This window comes from Phyllostomus hastatus, unplaced genomic scaffold (assembly GCF_019186645.2).
Source record: "Phyllostomus hastatus isolate PE091 unplaced genomic scaffold, TTU_PhHast_1.1 phas_contig_196, whole genome shotgun sequence".
Lineage (NCBI taxonomy): Eukaryota > Metazoa > Chordata > Mammalia > Chiroptera > Phyllostomidae > Phyllostomus > Phyllostomus hastatus.
Genome location: NW_025333709.1, coordinates 29141816 through 29165924, shown reverse-complemented (window position 1 = coordinate 29165924; position 24109 = coordinate 29141816). Strand labels below are relative to the sequence as shown.

At 38.5% G+C, this 24109-nt stretch overlaps 1 protein-coding gene across 1 annotated transcript in view; it reads right to left on the bottom strand.

Annotated features, from left to right (window-relative positions):
• ATP10D (ATPase phospholipid transporting 10D (putative)) overlaps positions 1-24109 on the bottom strand; it is a 78432-nt gene that overhangs the window by 45458 nt on the left and 8865 nt on the right. The window contains exons 2-5 of the mRNA XM_045834374.1: positions 14330-14659; positions 11609-11803; positions 2502-2706; positions 69-154 (exon numbers count right to left, since the gene is read on the bottom strand). Of these exons, the coding sequence (XP_045690330.1) occupies positions 69-154; positions 2502-2706; positions 11609-11803; positions 14330-14622 (779 nt within the window). The 5' untranslated portion in view covers positions 14623-14659. The remainder of the gene's footprint in view (positions 1-68; positions 155-2501; positions 2707-11608; positions 11804-14329; positions 14660-24109) is intronic.

Sequence of the window (24109 nt, the reverse complement as noted above, 5' to 3'; positions counted from 1 at the left end):
TCAAATTAAATAGAGTTGCATCACACAATTCCACTCACACCCACAAAGGTAAGTCACGTATCACTCACAGGAAGCCTCGGAATCTGTTGAGGTCATTGTTTGGACTTTCACATTCTATCCTACTGGAGAATTTCTCAGGATCAACTTCAGAGTCCTAAAAATATATATTTACACATATATGTTTTTAAGTAATAACATAAGAGGAATTCAAGGTTAAACCTTTAAGTGTTAAGTGTTTATCCTTTCACCCATTCTTAAGGTAACACTAAGTTCTTCTTGCCACAAAGTTGGTGTCACAAATTGTCCAAATGAAGGAAAACACGGGCATAATTATGAATGAGTAAATTGGACCCGAATGGTCCTGCAGCAATCATCGGCTAGCGATGGGCATGTCTGGGTCCCATCCTGGAGTCCACGCAGGACTCTGCAGGAGAGAGCGTCTCCTCGTACAGCGAACACTCTCATCTAGGAAGCACCAAAAAGCTGAAAATATTTTGTCATTGTTCTTTGACCACGTGGGTAGTTTCTGAGAGTAAGTGTGTATGTGAACACTTTGTGCACACACACATTTGATCCCAGCAAACTTTATTTACAAGTTAAAAAATAAGCTGGACAATCAGTATCTTATAAAATACTCAGTGGATCAAACAACAATTCAAGAATGCTGTATAAAACCTATGAGCAAATACGCAGTGTCTTTACAGAACATAGGCATGGACTCACTATGAAAAATTAAAAGGGAAATGAGATTTTTCCCTTTTAATTTTTATAAGACTTTTTGGCTAACCAAAAATGCTATGGATATAGCTTATGGAAATTAATATATATTTCATAGCAAACATATGGAAAATGTGAATTATGATCACACAATTTGATTTATTAATAATAGTTCAAGTTCTTTTGATGTACTAGAGTCTATATTATTTAAATAGGTTCTTCCTGTTGGCTTCTTCTCAGTCCCCAATGGTACTATAGTGAGGTCTCTTTACAGATGCTGCAAGAGAGACTCAATGAGGATCAGTCGTTTGTTAAAGGTCTCAAAACAAGAAGGTATTCAGAGCCAGGATTACGTGAGGTCATGGAATCCTGACATCAGGGAAGTGCTCACCCCTAATTGTGCTGATTAATTAACTGGCACCACTCTCAAAGTAGGTATTTAGTAGCATGTGATGAAATTCCAAGCTGTAGAAGATTTTTACAAATGTCAGGTACAGCAACGCTTACAAAAGTGACAAGGACGATAAGTTCAGAGGCATATCAATCACAGAGGAGCCAAATACACAGGTTAAAAGATGGGTCCAAGGTGATAACAGGTGATAAAATTTACTAAAGATAAGGGTATTCTTTGGCTAAAGCATTTTCTGGCTTACAAGTATAACACGAAGAAAATCTGATCTAATAGTAGTTCATTTAAAAGAAGACCATTGAAATTAAAAATACTTCATCTTAAGTGCTTCCAGAGAAAGGGAAGGAAAACTCATAGTTAGGCATAATGTACGATGCCTTTGCATATGTTACTTCACTTGAGTCTCACAGTAATGCTATGAGGAGATAGCATTTCCATTTTATGATAAAGAAACTGAAGCATAAAGTGTGTCAGCGACTCACTCAAAGCCACACAGTAATTAAATGGTGAGTTGGAATTCAGTGAAACTCATGTTAATGAATATAATCTCAAAGTCCTTGTTTCCCTCACCATAGCACTATGAGAAAAGTTTAGGAGCTCCGTGGCACGAGAAGCCACAAAAGTCTTACTACTTGGTGTATAAGTAACGACAGATTTTTAGGAACAATGATCTATTTATGTCTCCAGCTTCAGTAACAAAGTCTAAGCTTAAGAGAGATAAATTAGAAGATGATTATTTCTATTACGAAGTAATTTTCCAAATTGCAAAATAATTCTTTTTTTTACATAAATTGATTGGGGTGACATTGGTTAATAAAATCATATAAGTTTCAAGTGTACATTTCTAGGATATATCATCTGTACATCACATTGTGTGCCCAACACCCAATGTCAAAATAATTTTTTTTATTTTTTTTCAAAGATTTTATTTATTATTTTTAGAGAGGGGAGAGAGAAAGAGAGAGAGAGAGAAACATCAATGTGTGGTTGCTGGGGGTTGTGGCCTGCAACCTAGGCATGTGCCCTGACTGGGAATCGAACCTGCGACACTTTGGTTCCCAGCCCGCGCTCAATCCACTGAGCTACGCCAGCCAGGCCCAATGTCAAAATAATTTTATTCAGTTCCTTTAATTTAGTTCCAAAATATATATATGATGGCCAGACTGAACTGTTTGAACTCTAAAGTCATTGATCCTTTTATCTATAAAACATAGCATACTTCCACTAATAGTGGGAGCTGATTTGAGCCTTCTGGGATTCTATTTTTAATGGGAAAATAAGTGCTAAAATCTCTTTATCTACATGTAAAAATAAGCTTAGTCATTTTCTAAAAAAAAAAAAAGTTAATGCCACCGACTGAAAACATGTTATTTACCTGCTCTGCATATCCTCGAACCACCTGCCTCTGTTTTAAGTTGCTCTCTCCGTCGAGACCAGAAGTCTCGATGTGGCAGATCCCATCTGGGTCGGTGGAGAAGAGCACGACCATATCTGCAGGGACAACCTCGTTACAGGACAGGCGAATAAAGTCCCCAACGGCAACATCTTTCCAGCATTGATCAAGGTATTTTTTCTCTTTCCTAAAATTGAAGAGCAAAAAAAAGTTGAAAAAGAATATCAAGCCAAAACCATACACAACAGTGTTTAAGTTTCACTATATAATTTAAAGCATGTTTAAAGTATTAGGGTGAATTTTAATCCATTAAATGCTAAACGGGAAGCCAGAGAATTGTGAAGCTAAATTCCATAACTTGCTTGACCTGGACATTTAGTTACTAGCTACTAAAACATTTTTCAGCTCTTTTTTCCCATAAAATTTTGAACCATTATGTTGTTTGAATATAATTCTAAAATAAAATTAAAATCACTATTGGATGGGTTTACACATATATGTAGCAATTCCTGCACCTTCCCTGGGGTCAGGGGGAAGTCAAGGGTCTGGAAGTGCACGAGGCACAATGTCTGCTGTCCGAAAGCTGCCCACCTGGCAGATGGGATGGATAATTAAAGAAAACACAGAAGAGATGGAATAAATACCCGGATACAACATTTTAAAAATCATACAGCCCTGACCAGCATGGCTCAGGTGGTTGGGTGTTGTCCGCAGAGTGAAAAGTGGCTGGTTAGATCCCAGTTGGGGCACATGCCTGGGTTGCGGGTTTGGTCCCCAGTCAGGGCACCTAATGAGAGGCAACCAACTGATGTTTCTCTCTCACATCAATTTTCTGTCCCTTTCTTTTTCCCACTTCCCCTCTCTCTAAAAATAAATAAGCAAAATCTTTAAAAATACCATTATATGCCCTGACTGGCGTAGCTCAGTGAATTGAGCTCGGGCTGTGAACCAAAGTGTCGCAGGTTTGATTCCCAGTCAGGGTACATGCCTGGGTTGCAGGCCATGACCCCCAGCAACTGCACATTGATGTTTCTCTCTCTCTTTCTCCCTTCCTCCCCTCTCTAAAAAAATAAATAAATAAAATCTTTAAAAAATATATTTAAAAAAAGAAAAGTGTGTTTACATAATACATTAAAAATATCATTATATGACTATATTAACAACTCTACTTAACATTTAATAGAAGTACTGGTTAAAATAGTCTTGAGTCATTGCAACTGATTCCTACAAAATAAAATGGCAAATTTTATCTCTTTTGAACTGTAGTTCATTCATTCTATATAATAAATTTTTTAAAGGAGAGATGCATCATGTGAACTTGGCTTTCCTTAAATACTCTGCTTTATGTTAATGTTTTCCACCAAACTTCTTAGGTCTTTTCATGCCAACAATATGAATTATGCACCACAAAGCATTCTCCTTAGAGTAATATGAGGACATTTGTATTACAGAACATCATATCAGCTAGATAAGCGGCATTTCACATACAACGCTACCAACAAAAGTTAGGAAAATCTGTCTCACTCCCCCATTGCCTCCCAAATATCTATAAAGGACTGGTATTTGTCACAAAAATGCACCTATTTTAAAGGTAAAGATTTATTTTCTATTATAATTATGAGGCTACATATTTAAAGTCATTGTCAAAGAAGCCTGGGAAATAGTCATATAGCCTATATATTTTAAAAACTAACACATCAGATAAAATAGAAATGCCACCTTGGGCCAACACTTGTATAACTTCTGCTGTACAGAATTATATCAGATACTTCAAGAAATTTAGCTTAAGGGACTAAGAAATACATTTTTAGAACACATTCTTTTAAAATATCTAATGCACCATGATGAATCCAACTAAAAAAATGCTTGACTAGCTAGAGTTTATTAGTTCACAGAGAAAGGCAAATCAATGGTTTATTTTCTTTACCAATCTTTTCCCTAATGTTTGTGTACACCAGTTCACTCTTCCAAGGAGAGAGCAACAGAGAGAACATCGAAAATAAAGGTAGAGTCATATTTTGAAGGTTCAGTCCTACATGCCATACATTGGAGTAGGAACTTCATTCCATAGAAAATGGGGAGTCACTAAAGGTTCACAAGAAGAAGAATGTGAGCTTATCTCTATTTGATAATTCCTGAGTCAGAGTAATGGATGGATTGTTGGGTGCCAGGCTAGTTAAAAGCAGGGATGGCCATGAAATCAATGGGAAGTTATTAAAATAATTCAAGGGTGGGGTGTAGAGGGTCAGAATAAAGGCAGTGGCAACAAGAATGAATAGCAGGAACTTAAAACATTTTGGGTACTAGAGACAACAAAGGTTTTTGACTTACTACAGGTAATAAAGTGATAATAAAGATAAGGAAGAGTGATCAAGGGTGACACTAAGGTTTCTAACTTGTAAGATGCAATGATGAATGGCCCTTTTACTATGTCTCAGATTTTAGCAACAACTGGTTGCATCACAGGGATGGTCATAAATTCAGTTTGCAATGAAGGCTGTGCAGCAATCTGAAGATTCTGATCTGACCCAGGTACACAGAGGGCAGCTGACCGCGGGTAAGGATATCAGATTCCTTAGGGAAAAAGACTTCCAAGTGAGAGAGAGGTGAAAGAGGACCCAAGAGAAATCAAGGGACAAGAAAATTTCAAAAAGGGAGCAATCGGGGGGGCAGGAAGCCAAAAAGGAGTCATGTCCACAGTATTTGGTTATTAAGATATCTGCTGATCATGGACAAAGGCAATGAGCATGAAATTGTTGATAGGGAGTATAAAGGGAGACCTCCAGTGAATCCAAAAATGATTGGAGGTTGAAGAAAGAGAATATTTCATGAAGTTTAGCTATGAAAAGAATAAAGGGTGAGAGTAGTAGCTGCAAGGAAAGATAAGTCAAAGGACAGAGCATGCAAGAATTGGGCTTTCACAAGGGATGTAGGGGAGGAGCCCACGGAAAAAGCAATGTAGAAGACCGCGGGCCAAATGGGGATGTCAGCTGAGGCTACACAGAAACCCCAGGAATGGGATTAAGCACACAGATGAAAGGATTAAAATTACAATAAAGGGAGTTGCCTCTTTATTTAAGGTCAGAAGAAAGTAAGTGCAGAGGCGGATGATGTAAGAAGTAATTTGAGTTATATAATTCATGCTTAATGGACTCTACTTTTTCTACAAAGAAAGCTACAAGGAAATTAGCTGAGAATTTGTTAAAGTAGGGAGTGAAGACAAATTTAAATATTAGGGTTAAAGATTTTATTTTTCTTTCAAACATACGTAAAGTTTTTCTGAAGGAAAGGCTTATTTATTCTATACTGGAACAAAATGTAAATGGAGCCAATTTTGCAATTGAATTAACTTCATTTTTCTTCCAATTGGGTGCATATACCAGGATTTTTTCTTTAAAAAAGCTAATTTCCTAATAGACAGCTAGTTTATGTCAATAAACATCTGATCTTAATTTATGCCAGTTACCATGTTAGTGCTAATAATACAATGGACACACTACGGCTCTATTTCACAGATGAGAAAAGACAGGCTTTGACAGGTTAAGTAACCTGCTCAAGGTCACAGGGCTCCTAAGTGGCCCTAGAATTTGAAACAAGGCAGGTAGCTTCATACTCCATCTCTCAAGAAGTAAACTTATTCCCAGGTATAGCCACTTACTGATGACCACAAAACTGAAAACATGGTTTGGTTATGCATTACAACATGAATTTCAAGATCATTGCTTTGGAAAATGTCACACATAAGGTAATTAACTTAGGAGACCACTGATACATAGTCTCACTGCAAGAACCATGAAGTTCTATGAATTTGTGAGATAATCCTAAAGCGTTAGTTTTAGCTAACATTTTAAAACTCCTAACATCAACATGGTGATTTTCAAAGACCAGAAAACAGTGTAAGTTCCCGGAGGGCTGGCAATATATTTATTTTTTGTTTAAACCTCTAACCCTCTCAGTGCCTACCCCACAGCAGGCACTCAAATTTGTTGAATGATTGTCTTTTCAACACATTCCTATTGTCTTTGAAACAAACCTGAGAACCTTACAAATAGCTGCTATTTTAAAGGCAACATTAAGAAAGTCAAGTTTTCTATAATAGTTCATTGTAACTTAACTGGGGTGTAATAGGATTTAAGAGTTTAATTTCTACACTAGTGTTTGTTATTTCCCAATGATACTTTCCCAAGGAAAATTAAGCGCCTTGTGAAAGACCACACATTAGAAATAAGAACCAAATTATCTGCACAGAAATGCTAATTTGCTTCTTCCATGAGCTTGCAAAGTGTAATGGCTTCATACTTTCGCTCTAAATAATCTGTTCTCTGAAGTGATTTCTTTGTATTTCATAAGAATTTAAGTTAGCACATTTAAATCAACAAGGCATGGTCTTACAGCCTATCTTAATTTCTTTAAATCCTTATAATTTTTAAGAACAATTTTAGGGGAAAAGGTAAGCATTATTTCTTTTACAATATCAAACCAAAGCACACCACATAGAATATGGATAAGAAAGACATAGTTACCTGATTCTATTATGAAAGGAAATCATAAATAGATATCTTGAAATGGACCTTAAACAACTGAATAACTAGAATTCTTGGTAATAGAACTAACAGAATTCTTGGTAACTAGAATAGAATAGAAGAATCTCTAGTCTGACAAATTTAGAATGACTGTTTATGCACACAGACTCTATGTGAGCACCAAAGTCAACCCAAGAGAAATACCAGATGCTCCGGTGTCTCAGAAGGCAGAGGGACAGCATCTATCCGAGGAAACCTGTGACGTCTTCTCAAAGGCACAAATAGGTGCCTACCTTTGGGCTCAAAGCTGTCTTTTAGACAGCTTTAAGTTTATATGTAAAGCATCTAAAATTGATCTGGACTATGTCTAAAGAGACCCCTGAGAAAAAATTACACCAGGTTCCCCCCATTAGGCAATTTTAATATTTATGAAATTGTACGTGTTCTAAGGGTTACTCCAATACTGATGAAATAAACTGATAATGTGACAAACATAAACTCCAGCTAATAGTTATTACTTACCTATAGTGATCATTATAATAGCTAACCTTTATTTTAGCACTTAGAAAGGGATAGGCACCATGCCTACTTTTTTATTACTATTATATTCACAATGAAGGGAACTGAATTTACCTAGCTTACATAATTTGCCCAAGGCTACACACTGCTGAGTAAGTAAACCAAGATTAGAATTTTTTAGAACAATCTAGAAAAGCAAACACATTAGAATCAAACCAACTCTAAATTAGCTTTCAACAATCAACAATTATTTATATATAAAAATTTGTATTTAAAATACATATAAGAAGTATGCATTCAACTTGCTAAATTTGGTGTTAGCTGGGTAATCTTAAAATTGAGCAAAATCCAGATTTTGTCCAACATAGGATCATTGTAAAATACTACTTCCTACAGCTATTTATTAAGGGTGAGACTATCTCAACATTTCACCTCTTTGTCCCTGGTATGTGATAAGGACTTAAATGTCAACAAATGATTCATAGCTCTGTTTTAGTCACATGCTCTATGACTTTAACATGAAAACTTCAGGCTTTTCCTATTACTTTCATTTTTTTATATAATCTGTCAATTATGATGATAAGAGAGGGCATTAACATAAAGTCAGACATGAGTCTAGATTATACAGCTATAAGAAAAAAATAGAACTAAGTTTTCTTTATCCAAGTACAGCTCAGACCATCTGACAAAGGAAAAAAAAGTTTTCTTCATTTTCTTTACAGAGCTTTAAAACAAATATTGAGAAAGCCACTGAAGAATGCGGAATCCCACAGATTTCACTTGAAACATCACTTCCTTGGTGCTTTCCCTAACTATTTCTGCTACATCTCATGTAAAATTGAAGACAGTTCAACTGTCACAACAAGCCTTTGCATTATTTTTTTTCTAAAACAAAAATTATGTCACCTGGTTGAATTCTTGTCCAGTCAAAAGAGCCTTAAATTTGTTCAGCATATACTTCTGTTTATTATAAAAGTAGACTTGAACCTAGACATCCTTACCCTGACTTGGTAACTAGAATAGAATAGAAGAATCTCTAGTCTGACAAATTTAGAATGACTGTTTATGCACACAGACTCTATGTGAGCACCAAAGTCAACCCAAGAGAAATACCGGATGCTCCAGCATCTCAGAAGACAGAGGGACAGCATCTATCCGAGGAAACCTGTGACGTCTTCTCAAAGGCACAAATAGGTGCCTACCTTTGGGCTCAAAGCTGTCTTTTAGATCTTCACATTTTCCCCATTAGGGATTTAAGTCAAACTCCTAACTTCAAAATCCTCTCAAAAGGGACTGGTGACTTTGAAGCTTTACTCTGTAGCCTTTCCTTCCTTCAGAGCTTCTGCAGTGTTCCTGTTTGCCCAGTGGGCATTTCCACTTGGAGGCCTGTCTTGCTATCATCTCTAATGCATTCTACCTGAGGTGACTTCAATGTTTGGTATTTCTATGAGAGGTTATTTTATCTTTGAAAGCTCAAAAATCACAAAAGTTCACCAAATGTGGTTGGGTTCTTCTTCACAATGTCTCTACTTTGAACCCCTTCCTGTACTTTGCATTTATTCCCAATAATGCACTGGACTGATTAGTAGAAACAGATCTACTTTGTTAGTAGAGGCTATTCCCATGCCTGGAGGAGACCAATATTTCTAAAGTACCGCATTACTTCCTTCACATTACTTCTCCATTCAAAAGATGGATTCTCTACCACTAAAGGAAAATATCTGTGATGCCGAATTTTAGGTGTCAACGTCACTGGGCCACAGAGTGTCCAGATATCTGGTTAGACATTTCTGCACGTGTCTGTGAGAGTGTTTCTGGAAGAAATTGGCCTTGAATTGGTGAACTGAGTAAAGCAGATGGCCCTCCGTGGCATAGGTGAGCATCCCCCAATCTTTTCAGGGCCTAAATAGAACAAAAAGGGAGAGGAAGACTGAATTTACTCTTTGCTTGTTGAGCTGGGACATCAGACTTCTGACCTCAGCACTCTTGGTTCTCTGGCCTTCAGGCCAGGACTGAAATCTCCATCAGCAGCTCTCCATGCCTCAGGCTTTCCAGCAACACCGCCGGCCTTCCTGGGACCCGTTTGCGGACAGCGGGACCTGCGGGCCTCCATAATCACCTGAGCCAGTTCCTTATCATAAATCTCATTCCTACTGGTTCTGTTTCTCTGGAGAACCCCAACTAATACACTGTTCACGCACTAGCCTGATGGTGGAGTCCCTCCACAGTAGGCCTTAAATGTCCACTTTAACTTTTTATTGCTTGTTATTGCTCTTTTTTTTTGTTATCCTCTTCAGGCCAAGTGAATATATTCACTACCTTCAAAATACTCCATAAACCTTCCTACCTCTGCAGTGAAAACAGGTGACACCATAAAGTTGTTTGGAAAGCGCTCAACATATAGGATTCAGACATCTGTTTACAAAATTATTCTAATGATGACTTCTTCAAAAAATAGATACAGTTCTCATGAAAGGAAACCCTCAGAGAATTAATGGTATGAACTTTGTAATCCATTTTCACAAAAGCCACAAAAGTAAGAACTTAAACATATTCCTTTTCTTTGATCTAGTAATTCCATTTCTAATTAAAATGGTAAAATAATCATCAATCTCCAAAACTTTTGTATCATACTCACTGCAGCATAATTCTCAAAATTATGCAATATGGGAAATATTTAAATAAATTAGTCATATGAGAAACAATGTAGCTATATGGCCATCAAAACACTTTCTTGAAGGATAAAGGCATGAGAAAGGCTTGTGGTATAATATTAGGCTAACAGGATGGGAGCACGATAATGTAGTATTATCTCAACTTGGTAAAACAGACACACAGTCTGCACAGGACTAGACAACATGCCACAGTGAAACGAACAGTTGTTTTTGGACATTAGCATTGTACGATGTATAATATAATTTGGAAATGTAGGCATACCATATATAGTCAAGTTCAAAACTCTTCTTAACGGCCTGCATTCATGGCTATGCAGGCTTTCTATTCCATAAATATTGGTCATAGGAGGCTTCAGACTTGGAAAATTTTAGGTTAAGGTAAATAGCCATAAATCAAGCAAGTAATGTGTATGTTAAGCTTTCCTTTCAGAAACTACAGATAAGGCCCATCCTGGGGCTTGGGAAAAGCAGCCGACCTCCTGGGGCATTGGCTAAAGACTACCACCTGGAGACATCCGTACCAGGAAGAAGCAGGCGACTACCCCACCCCTTGGAGACAGCTAATGTTGCAACTGCTGAATCTCAAAGCCCTTACTGCACCTTGCTTGTCCTCCCCCACCCCCTCTTATAAAAGATCTGGCCAGGAAAAAGAAGGCAAGATGGTTTGTTAGGGTATGAACCCACTATCTTCTCGGATAGCCGCCATCTGAATAAAGCGCCTATAAAAGATTCAATCACTGTCATTGCTTATTGGATTTGGTAGTGACAGGCAGCCCAAACGCCGGTGTCTTTTCTGGTTACATTGGGAGTACCAGTCTCCAACACAGCAAACACGCTTCTGAAAAGACCTCCTGCCAGGAATGCCCTCCATCGTTGCCGCAGGGCGAAGGGTTTTACCAGCCTCGATCGTTGAGCCCCTCCCCCCACAAAAACAGAAACTTCTTCTCATTTTTCAGAATTCCCCTTCTCCGCAGCTAGCTCTTGTCTTCTCTTTTTCATATTGCCTCTTGTTTTTCATGTCCTTCCATATTTTTCATACCCCATCCTCTTCAAATCCCAAACTGTAACAACTAGCATTAAAAACTATCTGCTTGTTTTTGTTCTCAGGGTTTGAAGTTTAATTCTTTCAGTTTCACTTATGAGTTACAAAAGGGCTTGACTCCTGGATTGACAATGCCTCACCCAGTTCTGTTTTCCTGTGACGCATGAATTAAATTCACCGGAAGCTTTGATAAATATTAGTGGAAAATACCACCGCTGCCACCACCACCACAAAAAGGGTCCTGGTCACACATAAGGGGGGAAAAGCTACCTTCTGCATGTTTCTGAACGATGCGTGTGTTTTCCCCAGGACAGCTCCTGTTCCACTCACCTACTGTAAACTTTAGTGACCGAGTTGTTGATCCGCTTGTCAGTTTTGTATTTCCGGTAATCCTCCAAGCCATCTTTAATCGCGATAATTGTAAGGACCACCACCAGAGGCAGCATCGTAATTTCCTTTTGGAAGGCTTCTACCAAAGGCACCCAGTTCAGGACGACCAGAAACAAGAAGTATAAGTTGGCGGCTCTGCAAAACACACACACACGAGGAGGTGTTTACAAGTCACAGAAACACCTAGAGCAAAAGAGGCAATGCCAGGGGTGTCCACGCGGCCCAGGATGGCTGGGAATGCGGCCCAACACAAAATCATAGACGTCCTTAAAACACGAGATGACTTAGTGATTACATGTGGCAATGCATTTAATGGGTGGCCCAAGTCAACTCTTCTTTGATTGTGGCCCAGAGACCCCAAAAGTTTTGACACCCCTGCTCAGGTGTTTTTCAACGAGTTCCTATTAGTGGGTTTTAGATGCTACGAAATGAAGAACTAGCAAAATCTAATGAATTTGAGGAATAATTTGTTACCCCTGTAGACATCTAGCTCAAGGCATACTTTAATAAATAAGAGGTATTATTTAATAATTATACAATAGTAAGTATTTACAGTCTTGAGGGTGTAACACATAAAGCATAATAGACAATACTATTCTCTTTTTAAAAGTTAAGAAAATAGGAGAAATTCAGCATTAAAGCCTTATAAAAATAAATGTTTAAGTAACCCAGCTTTCTACCCGTCAGAAGTTCATTTGTATGTCCAAGCACTACACTCAAATAAGGTTCAAAATAAGTAGACAAGCCTGAGGGTTTTTTCCCCCCTGGAGACCAACCTCTCTATTTCTGCTATTCAAAACCACTTTCTCAAGAACTTCCTCCATTCCTCTATTTACATATGTAAACACTGCTGCACAGCCCTTTCAGGGAAATGCAAGCGGCCCTTTTCCTTAAAAGAAACACATGAAATCTCAATGCTGCATACTCCCTTGAATTTTTACCACATTTTTTCCTGTTAATCTATACACATTTCCCGTTCCTCACCTCCAACTCCTTTTACTCTGAAAATTTCTTCCTTAACTCTTTTCGCTACATTTTTGGCTGAAATTATTTTCATGTGGACTGCATCCAGACCTACAGCGCGGGCCCTGAACTCTTCAAGGTTCATATGCTAATTCCATCAAGTGCACTAGATTATAAACTCCATAAAAGACAAAAACACTTGTAGCATTTACTTTTATTATTTTATTTTAAATTTATTTATTTTTAGAGAAAGAGGATGAGAGAGAGAAAGAGAGGGAGAAAAACATCCATGTGAGAGAGAAACATTGATTGGCTGCCTTCCACAGACACCCTGACTGGAATGGACGGAACCCACACCCCAGGCAAGTGCCCTGACCGGAATCGAACCAGCGACATTTTGCTTTGTGGGATGATGCCCAACCACCTGAGCCACACTGATCAGGGCCACCCATAGCATTTAAAGCCATTAGTTCAACAAATTAACATTTATACTTGAAATGCATCCACTATTCAATAAATGCATATGGAACACATACAGAGTGGATGATGAAAATAAATATTGAATGTGGAGAATCTCTGTACTCAAATTAGCATCTTAAATTCAACATTTAGAAAAACAAAATAATCTCCTAAGCAAGATTCTTTTTTATTTGTCTTGAATTTTTCTGTTAATTTGCCCGGTCACCTCAGCTCAACATGGTCACTTCATCTTTTTACTTAACTCCCCCTATTTAATCTACAGCGTCTGTAACAGATTATGTTTCTCTTTAATCCCACATTGATCTAAATTCAGATCTCCATTACAACTCACCAGGATACAGGCAGTACCTTCCTAAACGTGCTCTCTGCCTTCAATTTGCCTCCCAGTGTGTGAGTCAGAAAGGATTACTTTCAAGGCCTCAAGAAAATCTTCTGTGCTGCTGCTTTTCATACACCTACCTCCCTCTGACACGCGCTTTGCTGACACCTCTGCCCTGAGGATCCCACCTACCCTCCACAATTACGTTCAAATGCTACTCGCTCTTCTCCTCATAGAGCTGCCGTATTCCTATTCCTTCTCTTTCAGAGGCTTCCATCCTACTTAGCAGCACTTCATAACACTCATCACACTGGGACTTGTCTTTGTATACACATCTTGCTTCTCTTGATAAACAGTGAAGTCCACAGAAAAGGAACACCATTTGGACCTGCATTCCCTTCAGTGCCTAAATTCATAGGAGAAGTTCCATATATCTACATTAAACTGAATTTTATTGTTGTTTCATGTAAGAACTTCTTACATTTGCATTTGTTTCAGAGCTTTGTCTTTCCATATCATCAAGTAAGAAAATATTAAAATGCGGCACATGGTTTAACGGAAGGAAAGAGCACGCGAGCAAGAGTGAGTCAACTCAAGGCCACGGCCCCTGCTCTGTTGCTTATCTCTGGCACGAGACTGGCCACAGCACAATGTCAAAGCTAGTCCCTTAATCCCTCAGATGAGGATAACCATATCTTCTCTGGTCAAGAGAAGGCATCTCCCCAATAGTCAAGTGCTATGCAGTCACCGTTCCACAACGTTCCCCACCAGAACTGTCCAAGGTCCCATCACAGGTCTTAGCCTCAGGTAACATAAGATGTTATGAAAATGAAAAAAAACTTACATAAAACTTAGAATGCCAAAAAAATCTAAGACATTTTTCAAAAAACCACAAGTACCTGTGAAATTGTTCAAATAAATTTCTCGGCACAAAATTCAGAAGTGTGTACTTTGTTGTTCGTATTCGGTTATTCACGTAGGTCCCAGAGAACTGTTCATATTCTTCCTTGAAGGACTGGAGGTGGGGAACAACCACCCGGTGCTTTCCCGCCAGTCTGGGGGTCTGAGAGGACTTGCCCCTGCAGGCAAGCAGCAAAGAATAGTTGTATGGCCTCTCGTCGTCGTCGTCTCGGTTTGTTCTGCCCATCAGCCGCCGCCAGTGATATCTGGCCCATTGAAGAGGCTCAGTCATGTCCAAAACGCAGTGAGATCCAGGTTGTGTAGGTGATCTGGTGAAACAAACAAAAACCCACTAAAATAGTGCTCATTCGCTTCTGGAAAGTCTTGAAGAAGAGTAAGGATAGTAAAATAAAAAACTTTTTTTCTATAGCAAATAAATACATGGCCCAATGGTTCAAGGTATAAATGGGAATGTAAAACTAGTATTCAGAACTCCGTGTTAATAAAAAAATTTTATTAAATAAAGGAGACTCCTTCTGCCTCCTGAGCTGATTTTCAGATCATCTAAGTAACAAGAGACAGCACCAAAAATGACATCCCATAACTTGATGTGAATAATTTGGGCCAAATGTACACAAAGCCCTTAAATGATCTGATCATCAGTTTTCTCCTCTTTGAAATGGAATGCCAGAAGTGACAAATTGTTGTGAGGATTAAATGAATACCATGTAAGTCACCCACCATAAAGCCTCAAACAGAGTAAGACATCACTAAAACACTTTCTATGAAGATTACAAAAACAGTCACAAATTCTTTCCTTCCCTTTATGTATGTCCCTTCACCCATCAAGTCAGAGAATCTCTCTATTGGTTGAATCTGAACTTGACCATGTGCTTGGCTTTGCTCATGAAACACTAGTAAACGTGACATGAGTAGAGGCTTGAAATGTGCTTGCTCATGGGACACCACTGCTCTTGACCACCATGAGAACACATGACCCACTTACCCCCTCTGCGTCAGTCACTATGTGGGTGCAGCCACTGACAGCCGGCTGACCGCTAACACACACGTGAGTGTGCCCAGATGACACAATCCAGGACGGGGATGAACTGTCTCAGCAGAGCTCAGCCCAAACTGCCAACCCATCAAACTGTTATGTCAATAAAAGTTACATCAACAAGTTTGGGGGTTGTTTATCATAAAACAAGATCTAATTCATACAATCTCTTCCTTATTTCCAAATTTTTCTTATTTGGCAAGACATTCAGACCTGCTTGGAATGTAAGCTTGTTAATTAAGAGGGAAAAAGCTAACATTTCAAGAATACACTATATTACAGTTGTTCCAATTTCCCCCCTTCGCTCTCCTCTGTCCATCCCCCCCACAGTCAATTTTAACAAAAATCTTTTAAAAATAAAATAAAATTGATAATAAAAAATATAGAAAACATTTTTCTTTCACCCTTTTAGTGTTTATCTTTTTCTGTTACTAATCCCATAATGTATTATTTCACTGAATGTAATACCGTATGTGTGCAAGCCAATCATTAATAAACCAGTAACTCATTGATATTATAAAAGTAAAACCAAAAAAAGGGTACACTATATGCCAAGCACTTTGCAAAGCACTTTATATGCATTATCTTGCCTAAAAGGAACATCAGTCTGATAGCACAGATATTATTTCTATTTTAAAAAAGAGGAAGTAGGCTTAGAGAAATAAAGTAACTTGCTGAAATTTGTATGGTTAGTAAGTAGGTAAGGTTGATTCAAATCAAATCTAACTCAACAGTTTTTGCTTTTAAATGTTCATGTGCCTCATTTATCTTTACACCCAGAGTAGCTGGCACTTAGTAGATGCCCAATAAAGTTCATCTGGTAGCTAATGAGCATGTCAGCAAAGGAGCAAACGTGTGTGGGGGGCAAGGTCTGGAGGCCTTGGTTTCTATCCTTGCGTTATCAATGACATGGCACGTACTTGCCATCTTAGATTGGAGCTCTTGGAGATTTTTATTTAGTAAATCTGTGGGTGTGTCTTGACAATCTGAAGTTTTAACAAAACTCCCCAGATGAAATTTGGCTCAGGTGGCCTATGACCTCATCTGGAGAAAATCGAAGTGACCAGCTCAAAACTAAACTAGACTAGAAATACAGAGATGATTAGGACCTAGATCCCCTTGACTGGGAGCCCACAGTCTAGGCCACGTATCTATCTCCTGGAGGTAAGGGGGGACGACTGTACCAGTGTTTTCTCAAACTTAGATCTTTTACTCCTGCTTCTGATGAAAGGGAAGCCAAGCTGAGCCATAAATGAGGAAACGGGGTGTTTTTGTTTCCTGTTCTCATATTACCTCTTTAACCGGAGTCTGCCAGGCAACCAACCAGCTCAGGACAGTAATTCACTCTCTCAGCTGTTCCCAAGGGTAAGTACAGACACCCAGTAGACAAAATCTCTAAGAAACAACTTCGTGTGAAGCATTTTTAGTATTTTTCAAGAACATCATTCATAATCCTCCACTTTAGCCCACTCCACAGAGAGCTGATTTGTTTTCATTTTCTGATAATAAATAAAATGGTCCCATGCTTTGTTTGACCTACTATTATGGCACTGATTGGAACCCTGTCTTAAGAACTAACATTTTTTTAAACACACAGAGGACCAAGTGCTTAAAAGTCAACTATCATCACTTAGAACCAGAAAGAATGTTTTAGGTCTTGATACTCCACTCCTGACTGAGCTGCTGCCCTTAAAGGTAGGGAGATTTAGCATTTCATTAACAAAGATTATAGCTCACCTAGGTTTTCATTCAAGTCTCCATTCTTAATTTCGTTTTTAGTTTAAGAGCAACTACTACTATGCAAAAATCTGAATCACAACAAACTTTCTGCCGGTTAGTGAGTGATGGGAAGAACACCATCAGGCACTCACTCTACGGAAAGGCCAAGAGTTCCTGGGCTGAGCAGGCAACTTGGAGCCAACATTGCCCAGGAGCGCAGGGTCACATGACACCCGTCTCTGGGCACCTCACTTTAATGAACGCATATTAGCCTTTTAACTAGAATTTTAAAGTTAATCAATAGGACTACAGATCCTAAAAATCAAGATTCTTAACACACATGCTAACACTGGCAGAGAGGGGTTGAATCTGAGATAATACAAACCAAATGCTATATATACCCAAGTTGCAATACTATTTCGCAGCAAGATAACTATATAATAGGAAAAAAAGTTTCACTGCAAGTAATCATGTATCACCATTACAGAAATATCCAACATATTAAAAATATGTATGTGTACATTTCTTTATAATTGGTACAGGAAAACTATAAACTAATTTTAATTATGAATATTGTTGAAAAACTCAATAAAATTTAGCAAAATAAATATAATGCTGGCAATGGGAAGGAATGTGAATTGCTATAATCTATTGGGTGTCACAAAATGGGAATAAAGAAGGAATAGGTGAAGGTTGTTAATTTTTCTTTCTTCATTATAATGAAATGTATTGATTTATAATTTAAAAAAATTAATTTTCAAGTTTTCAAAGGAAGAAGTTATAATTAGTAGCTATGAAAAATCTAATGCTAGGCTAATGCTACCCTAAGCATTAGGTGTGCACGATGCCACATGATCCAGTACTCTATTCCCTCACAAAAGCTGAAAAAACCCTGTAATTAAAGTTCGAAAATCTATAAGCTATCACTTTTAGGGTAAGATCAATTAATATCAGAAATAAAGAAATATAAACTAAACATTGCTTAGAAAATAAGTATGTAATAATACACTTCTCTAATGATTACTGCTTACAAAATACGTTTCACATGTCATTCACAACTTGGTACAAAGTTTCACTTCCAAGTTTCAGAGGAAGAAACAAAAAGTCAAAGAGGTTTTATAACTCAAGGCACGCAATTATTTGACTCCAAAGCCATGCCTTTCCAACTATACAATTCCACTAATACATATAAAATTTAAAATAAACCAATATAGATGTTCATTTAAACTAGATTATTTCTAATTATAGTATAGTTTTCTAGAAGATATTAAAAACTACCATCCTTCAATAATAGAGTGTACCTAAAATATTAATAACAGATACCATGTTCCTTCTTGTATACAAATGTATTTGAAAGCAGACAGTGTTCAAAAACCCTGTTTCCCTTGCCAAACGCTTAATGGAAATTTTGTAGCAGGCCAGATTATCAAAGGTAAATACAGGGTAATGAATTCCCTTAGGCCCAGTTAGTATTTAAAAATCTCTGAGGTCATCACCAGCCAACAAACAACTTGAAATATATACATAAGCTCACTTGTCTAAAGGAGAAACCATTCTTATGTATAGTGATTTGAAGAGGCTTTGTGTTCGTGACCGTAGAAGTCCAGGATGGATCAGAGTGTGCTGAGGCACAGCACACGCCCCCACATTTCTGATTCAGCAGGTCTGGGGTGGGGCTCAAGAACCCGCATTTCTAGTAAGTTTCCAGATGATGCTCAAGCTGGTCCTTGGAACACACTCTGAGAACCATGACTCTGTGCTAAGTTAATTTATTTCAGTACATAAAATTGAAATTAGGAATAAGGAGTTGATTAGACTAGTTACTGGGCGGTCCCATCTCCTTTGAGTGTGTAGACCAAAGCTATGCACCAATGGCTTCACAGCCGATACAAGCAGACCCTCTCACCTAAGGCTGGAACTAACTACAATAGCGAAAATAGAGTTTATACACAAAAATCCCCAGCGGTAGGTATTGAGGCCTTGAGGACTGATTCTTCCTGCAGATTTAATACAGTTACAATCAGTTTCAACCAACATTTCCAAAAGTTAGGCAAGGGAGGACAATGAGTCCCAGCCTTGACAGACTTACAACCTTCTTCTCAACCAAGATGAGAAATCACTAACAAGATAACAAAGCTCTTGTATGCCCCAAACCTTGGAAGAAAGCAAACTGACCTAACAGGGTCAATAAAAAAAAATGGAAAGAAATATTATAGTTATTAGACGGGAAAATTTTCACAGTAGAGTCAAGATATGAAAGTCTTCTAAACCCATCTGTCACCGAGAGGGTACCCCTCTCTGAAATACAGTGAGCCCAGACAGAACTCAGGCTTGTTCCAATCTCGGCCACCTCTGACCTACCTGTCCAACTCTGTCTGTAAGCAGCTTCTTACCCCAAGGAAACCGACTCCTTATCTGACAGGTAATAAGCAGTAAGGTGGCAGTAAGATTATTTGATATCTTCGCTGGTTTCTTTATTGCATCAGTTGCCAAGGTGACATGTTAGCATGGCTCCCTTAGTAATTGTTATCCTGATATCTATAAAAAGAAAAAGTGTTTTTCTTTATCCCACATAATCTTTGGAAAAGAAGATAAACAGTTATAGGTATATGTAATATGGGCTTTGCTGATGCCAAGGGTCAATTCATATGGTGGGAAAACAGGATGCTGAACAATACAGTCACATATTCTCACTGATCTCCATTGTGTGGGAGGAATCAGATTTGCCACATGAAGTCATCGTGGAGCTCTGTGTACTATTTAACACTTCCTCTTAATCAGACTTCTTGAATGGAATCCCCAGTGTAAGTACATATTCTGTATCTTAGATGTATACAAGAGGCCAGGCAAGGGTGTATATCACCAAAAACATTAAAGTAATTAGTTTTGATAACTGATGATTATCATGGGAAGAAGTACTACGTTGGTATATAAAAAACTAAGTCATAGTATCTTTCACTTTTACTACTAACAAAGAATTCTTGTTGATAGCTACGTCATTTTTAGAGTGCTAATGGGAAAAGGTCAACTCTAATCAAGCACTTATGCATCTTTAGAAAAGAGTGCTCACACCAAGCTCACTCAGTCCCAATTCATTCAACAAGAAGACCTGAAAACCAAATACTGCGGTCGATGCTGGGGAAACAGAAACCAAAGACACTGTTCTGCATCATAGAAGCAGCCGCTAACTCAGACTGAGGGAAGACACCATCCACAGCTGATGAAGAGTCCCATTTAGAATTTTCAAATACAACACATTTATTTTGAAGGAAAACAGAGGCATAAAATATGACTGTGGTATCTCAATGCATTGCTTTCTACTGGGAAAAGTTACCCATCCTGTTTTTTAAAACCCTCACCTGAGGACAATTTTTCATTGCGTTTTTAGAGAGGAAGGGAGAAGGAGAAACATCCATGCCAGAGAGAAGCATCCACTGGTTGCCTCCCCTACCTGCGGACTGTTCAGCATCCGCACGTGGACTGGGGATGTATGTGACCTGACCAGGGATCCTTCGCACCCAGTCAGGGGACGAAACCCGCAGCCCAGGTATGCAGCCCAAACAGGAATGAATCTGCCACCATTTATTTGGTTATAACCAACGAATCCGTACCAGCCAGGGAAAATGACCCATTCTTAATGTTTCCAAGTACATTAAACATAAAGAGATTCTTCAGTTTTCTTGTGTGAGAATTAAGTATTTATCTATTCGTTCATACTGACACTGAAGCTTTATTATCTCTCTTCTTCAATACATCTCAGTTTTTTCTTGAAGGCACCACACCTCTAACTGAGTTACCTTTTGCTAATGCTTGTTTGGCTCAAAACTGGTTTAAGCTAGCAAAAAGACAGGAAAAAAAGTTACAGTGGTATGCGTCTTTCCACGTTATTGGAAACTAAAAAAGAAATGTCACCAATATGGTAAGTTACCACTATATCATATTCTATACTTAATGCTGAAAATATATGAACACATATTAAAATTTCAATGATAGCAATTTTTAATATGTTCTGACACTGGTAATCCTACATACTCTAAAAACTACTTTACTGAAATGATGGAATAGCCTGCTTCTGAGATTCAGTTATTCAACTCTAATACAGTTATTAATTCAATAAACCTAAGATCATAATAATAGCTGCCATTAAAAAAACATGCCAAGTTTTGTGCTGGGGATAAATATAGATTAACTTTCATCCTGACAACAAAGTATATATTTTTATCCCCATTTAAGGATGTAAAAAAAAAAACCAACAGAGGCTCAGAGTGACTGAGAAACTCACCCAAGTGACTCAGCCTGGCGAATGGTTGCCCAATCCCAGATGCCTCTGGAGTGAGGCATGGAGTGAGAGCCTCTGCAGCCGGCAGAAGGCTCTGACACAGAGCAGAAACCCTCCAGCGATAAGGTGGTAGGAGGCACACAGCTTCTGGCAGCCTCTCACTGGAATGTGAGGGTTGGGAGAAAGAACAGGACTAGTACAAAAGATTTAAAGTAAAGTCATGGAGGGGGAAAATGTTAAAGGCATATCTCATTTGAAAAATGAAAATGAACTAATTCAAATATATGCATTTATTTAATTTTAAAACAGGCGTCAGATCCATTCAATAGAAAGTTCTTTATATGTATTTGAAGTATAATTCAATATATAAAAGTATATCAAAAAGTATTAAAAAGTCATTTAAAAGCATATAAAATGTACTTTTAGATAAATGACCCACTTTCAGCCTGACTTTAATATCATCTGACCCCACAGGGACCAGTAAGCAACTGACCCATCATCTTCGCTGCCCCTCCTTCTTGCATGGCCCCCCTTCCTGCTCACATATTTTAAATTTTATGGTCTACACTGTTATCACTTCTTTGTATATTCTTTCTGCCCCTTAGGTCCTCTCTCACTTCTTTCTTGGTAAAGCCCTACCCTAGTTATATTCAAATCAGTTATATCAAGTCCCTATATACTCTTTTCCAATACCTGTAGATTGAAAGCACCTACAGCAAAACACATAAAGTGCCTGAGTAGTGTCACTTTAAATCACTGACCACGAACTACAAGTTGGCCACACATGTCAACTTTAATCACAGACTTTCCAGGCTCTTTGCTTCCCCATTGTAATAGGCAACTGCTTCACGCCTTCTCCTCTAACTTCGTGTCTCCCTCCCAACTTTCTTCCTGCTCATGATCTTGTCTCTATTTTACTGAGAAAACTAAAACCATCAAAAGAGAACTTGTACAGGTTCCCACCACATATCTCTCCTCCAGCTCACACCTCTTCCCCAAACTCCAGACTCGCACATCTGACGGCCCACTACACAGCCCATCTCCAAAGGGTAGCACGTGAAACACTGAGCTGCTGGCACTCCCCCCAGAACCCCCTTCCCCCCCGGATTAGCCCTGGCAGTTGATGGCAGCGCTAGATGATCAGCCCCAAAGGCTTTGAGTCATAGTGGGGTCCTGTCTTCTCTCAAAACCCACACACAGCCAGTCTGGATCGATAAAATATATCCAGATTCTGGGTAAATTCTGGGTAGGGGGGTCAAATTCTTTTGGCCCCCTACCTTTAAAATATATCCAGAATCTCATGACTTGGCATCCATCACCTACCCAATACTATCACCTGGTCCTGTTAAAACTTAGGTAACTTAGATCTGACATTTCCACAATGTAAAACTCTCTAAAGGCTCTTATCTTAATTATAATAACAGCCACCAGTGCCTTACTATCTGCCTCCCAATGTCCTCTTAACCTATGACCCGACCCTTCCCTTCCTTCACTCCACTCCGACACGGCCGCGTCTCAGCAACTCCAACTTCCCTTCCCGGTTCTCTTTTTCATAGAACTCACATCACTTGCTGATAACATATACTTATTTTTGTATTTCGGTTGTTGTCTACCCCCTCCATTAGTGGAGGAATGTTGATCTTTTTTGTTCGCTGATACAGCCTAGGCTTAAAACAGTAGGTATTAGGCACGGAGTAGACTTTCACTGTGTATTTTTGGAATGAACATATGAATGAATGAATAAAATAACACCTCTCCTGCATGCAGAATATCTGTGACAATCTTACATACCCTGCCTCTAGAAGTGATGTATGCTTAGTTATTTCAATGTACACCATTACAGCTTTTATTATGCATGCTAAAGTATTGTAGTTCATATTAAGATCTACGGCCTGTCAACCTAAAATGGCCACTAACGAGACTGTAACAGGAAGACACAAAAGAGGAAATAAAACAAGTAGAATCTGTTTCTAAAACTAGCCAGTCTTTTCTATTTCAGTGGTCGGAAGTTCTTCTGAGTAGCTTATTTTTTTCAGACAACTTAAGGCTTACCTTTTAAGTACCAAAAAACAATTTCATCCAGGACAGAGATCATCATCATAGGTGTTCTCAATTTTCTTATACTTTACACAACATTTTCAATAAGTTTTCCTCCCTGAGAATTCAGCACCAAGGTGCTGAGCACCAATCACTGCCAAGTGCTCTATAACGTGATGTCTTCGGGGTCTTCAGAAGCACATCTGTAGGTCTTCTTCCAGCAGTCGAAGCCCTCCTGGTTTCCAATGCTCATGTCTAATTTTACAGGTTTGTCTCTCCCTTGGCTGCCAGACACCTGCTTTTATCAAGACTTAACTCATACTTCCAACCACCCTAGCATACTTAAGGAACAGAAATAAATTTAACTAATGGCCTCAGGGGTCTTCAGGGAGCAGATACAGAAACTTAAGACTTATTTAGTAAAACCTATTTTCACTGTTCAGAGATCTCTTTTCCTCATATGTGTTTAATAAATAGGTACCAGAAGGCTACCATGTGTCAGCCATGCACTTTTCCAGGAACTGCAGTCAACATGAGGAATTGTCCCACGCAAACTCCGTGGTTCTCGTCTTCAGAGAATACACAGTTCTATAGAGGGTTCAGGTATGAACTTCATGAGACTCCCTTATCACCTGAAATTCTTCAGAGGTTAATCCTTGCAGGGCAGGCTTTGACACGTTTATGGTC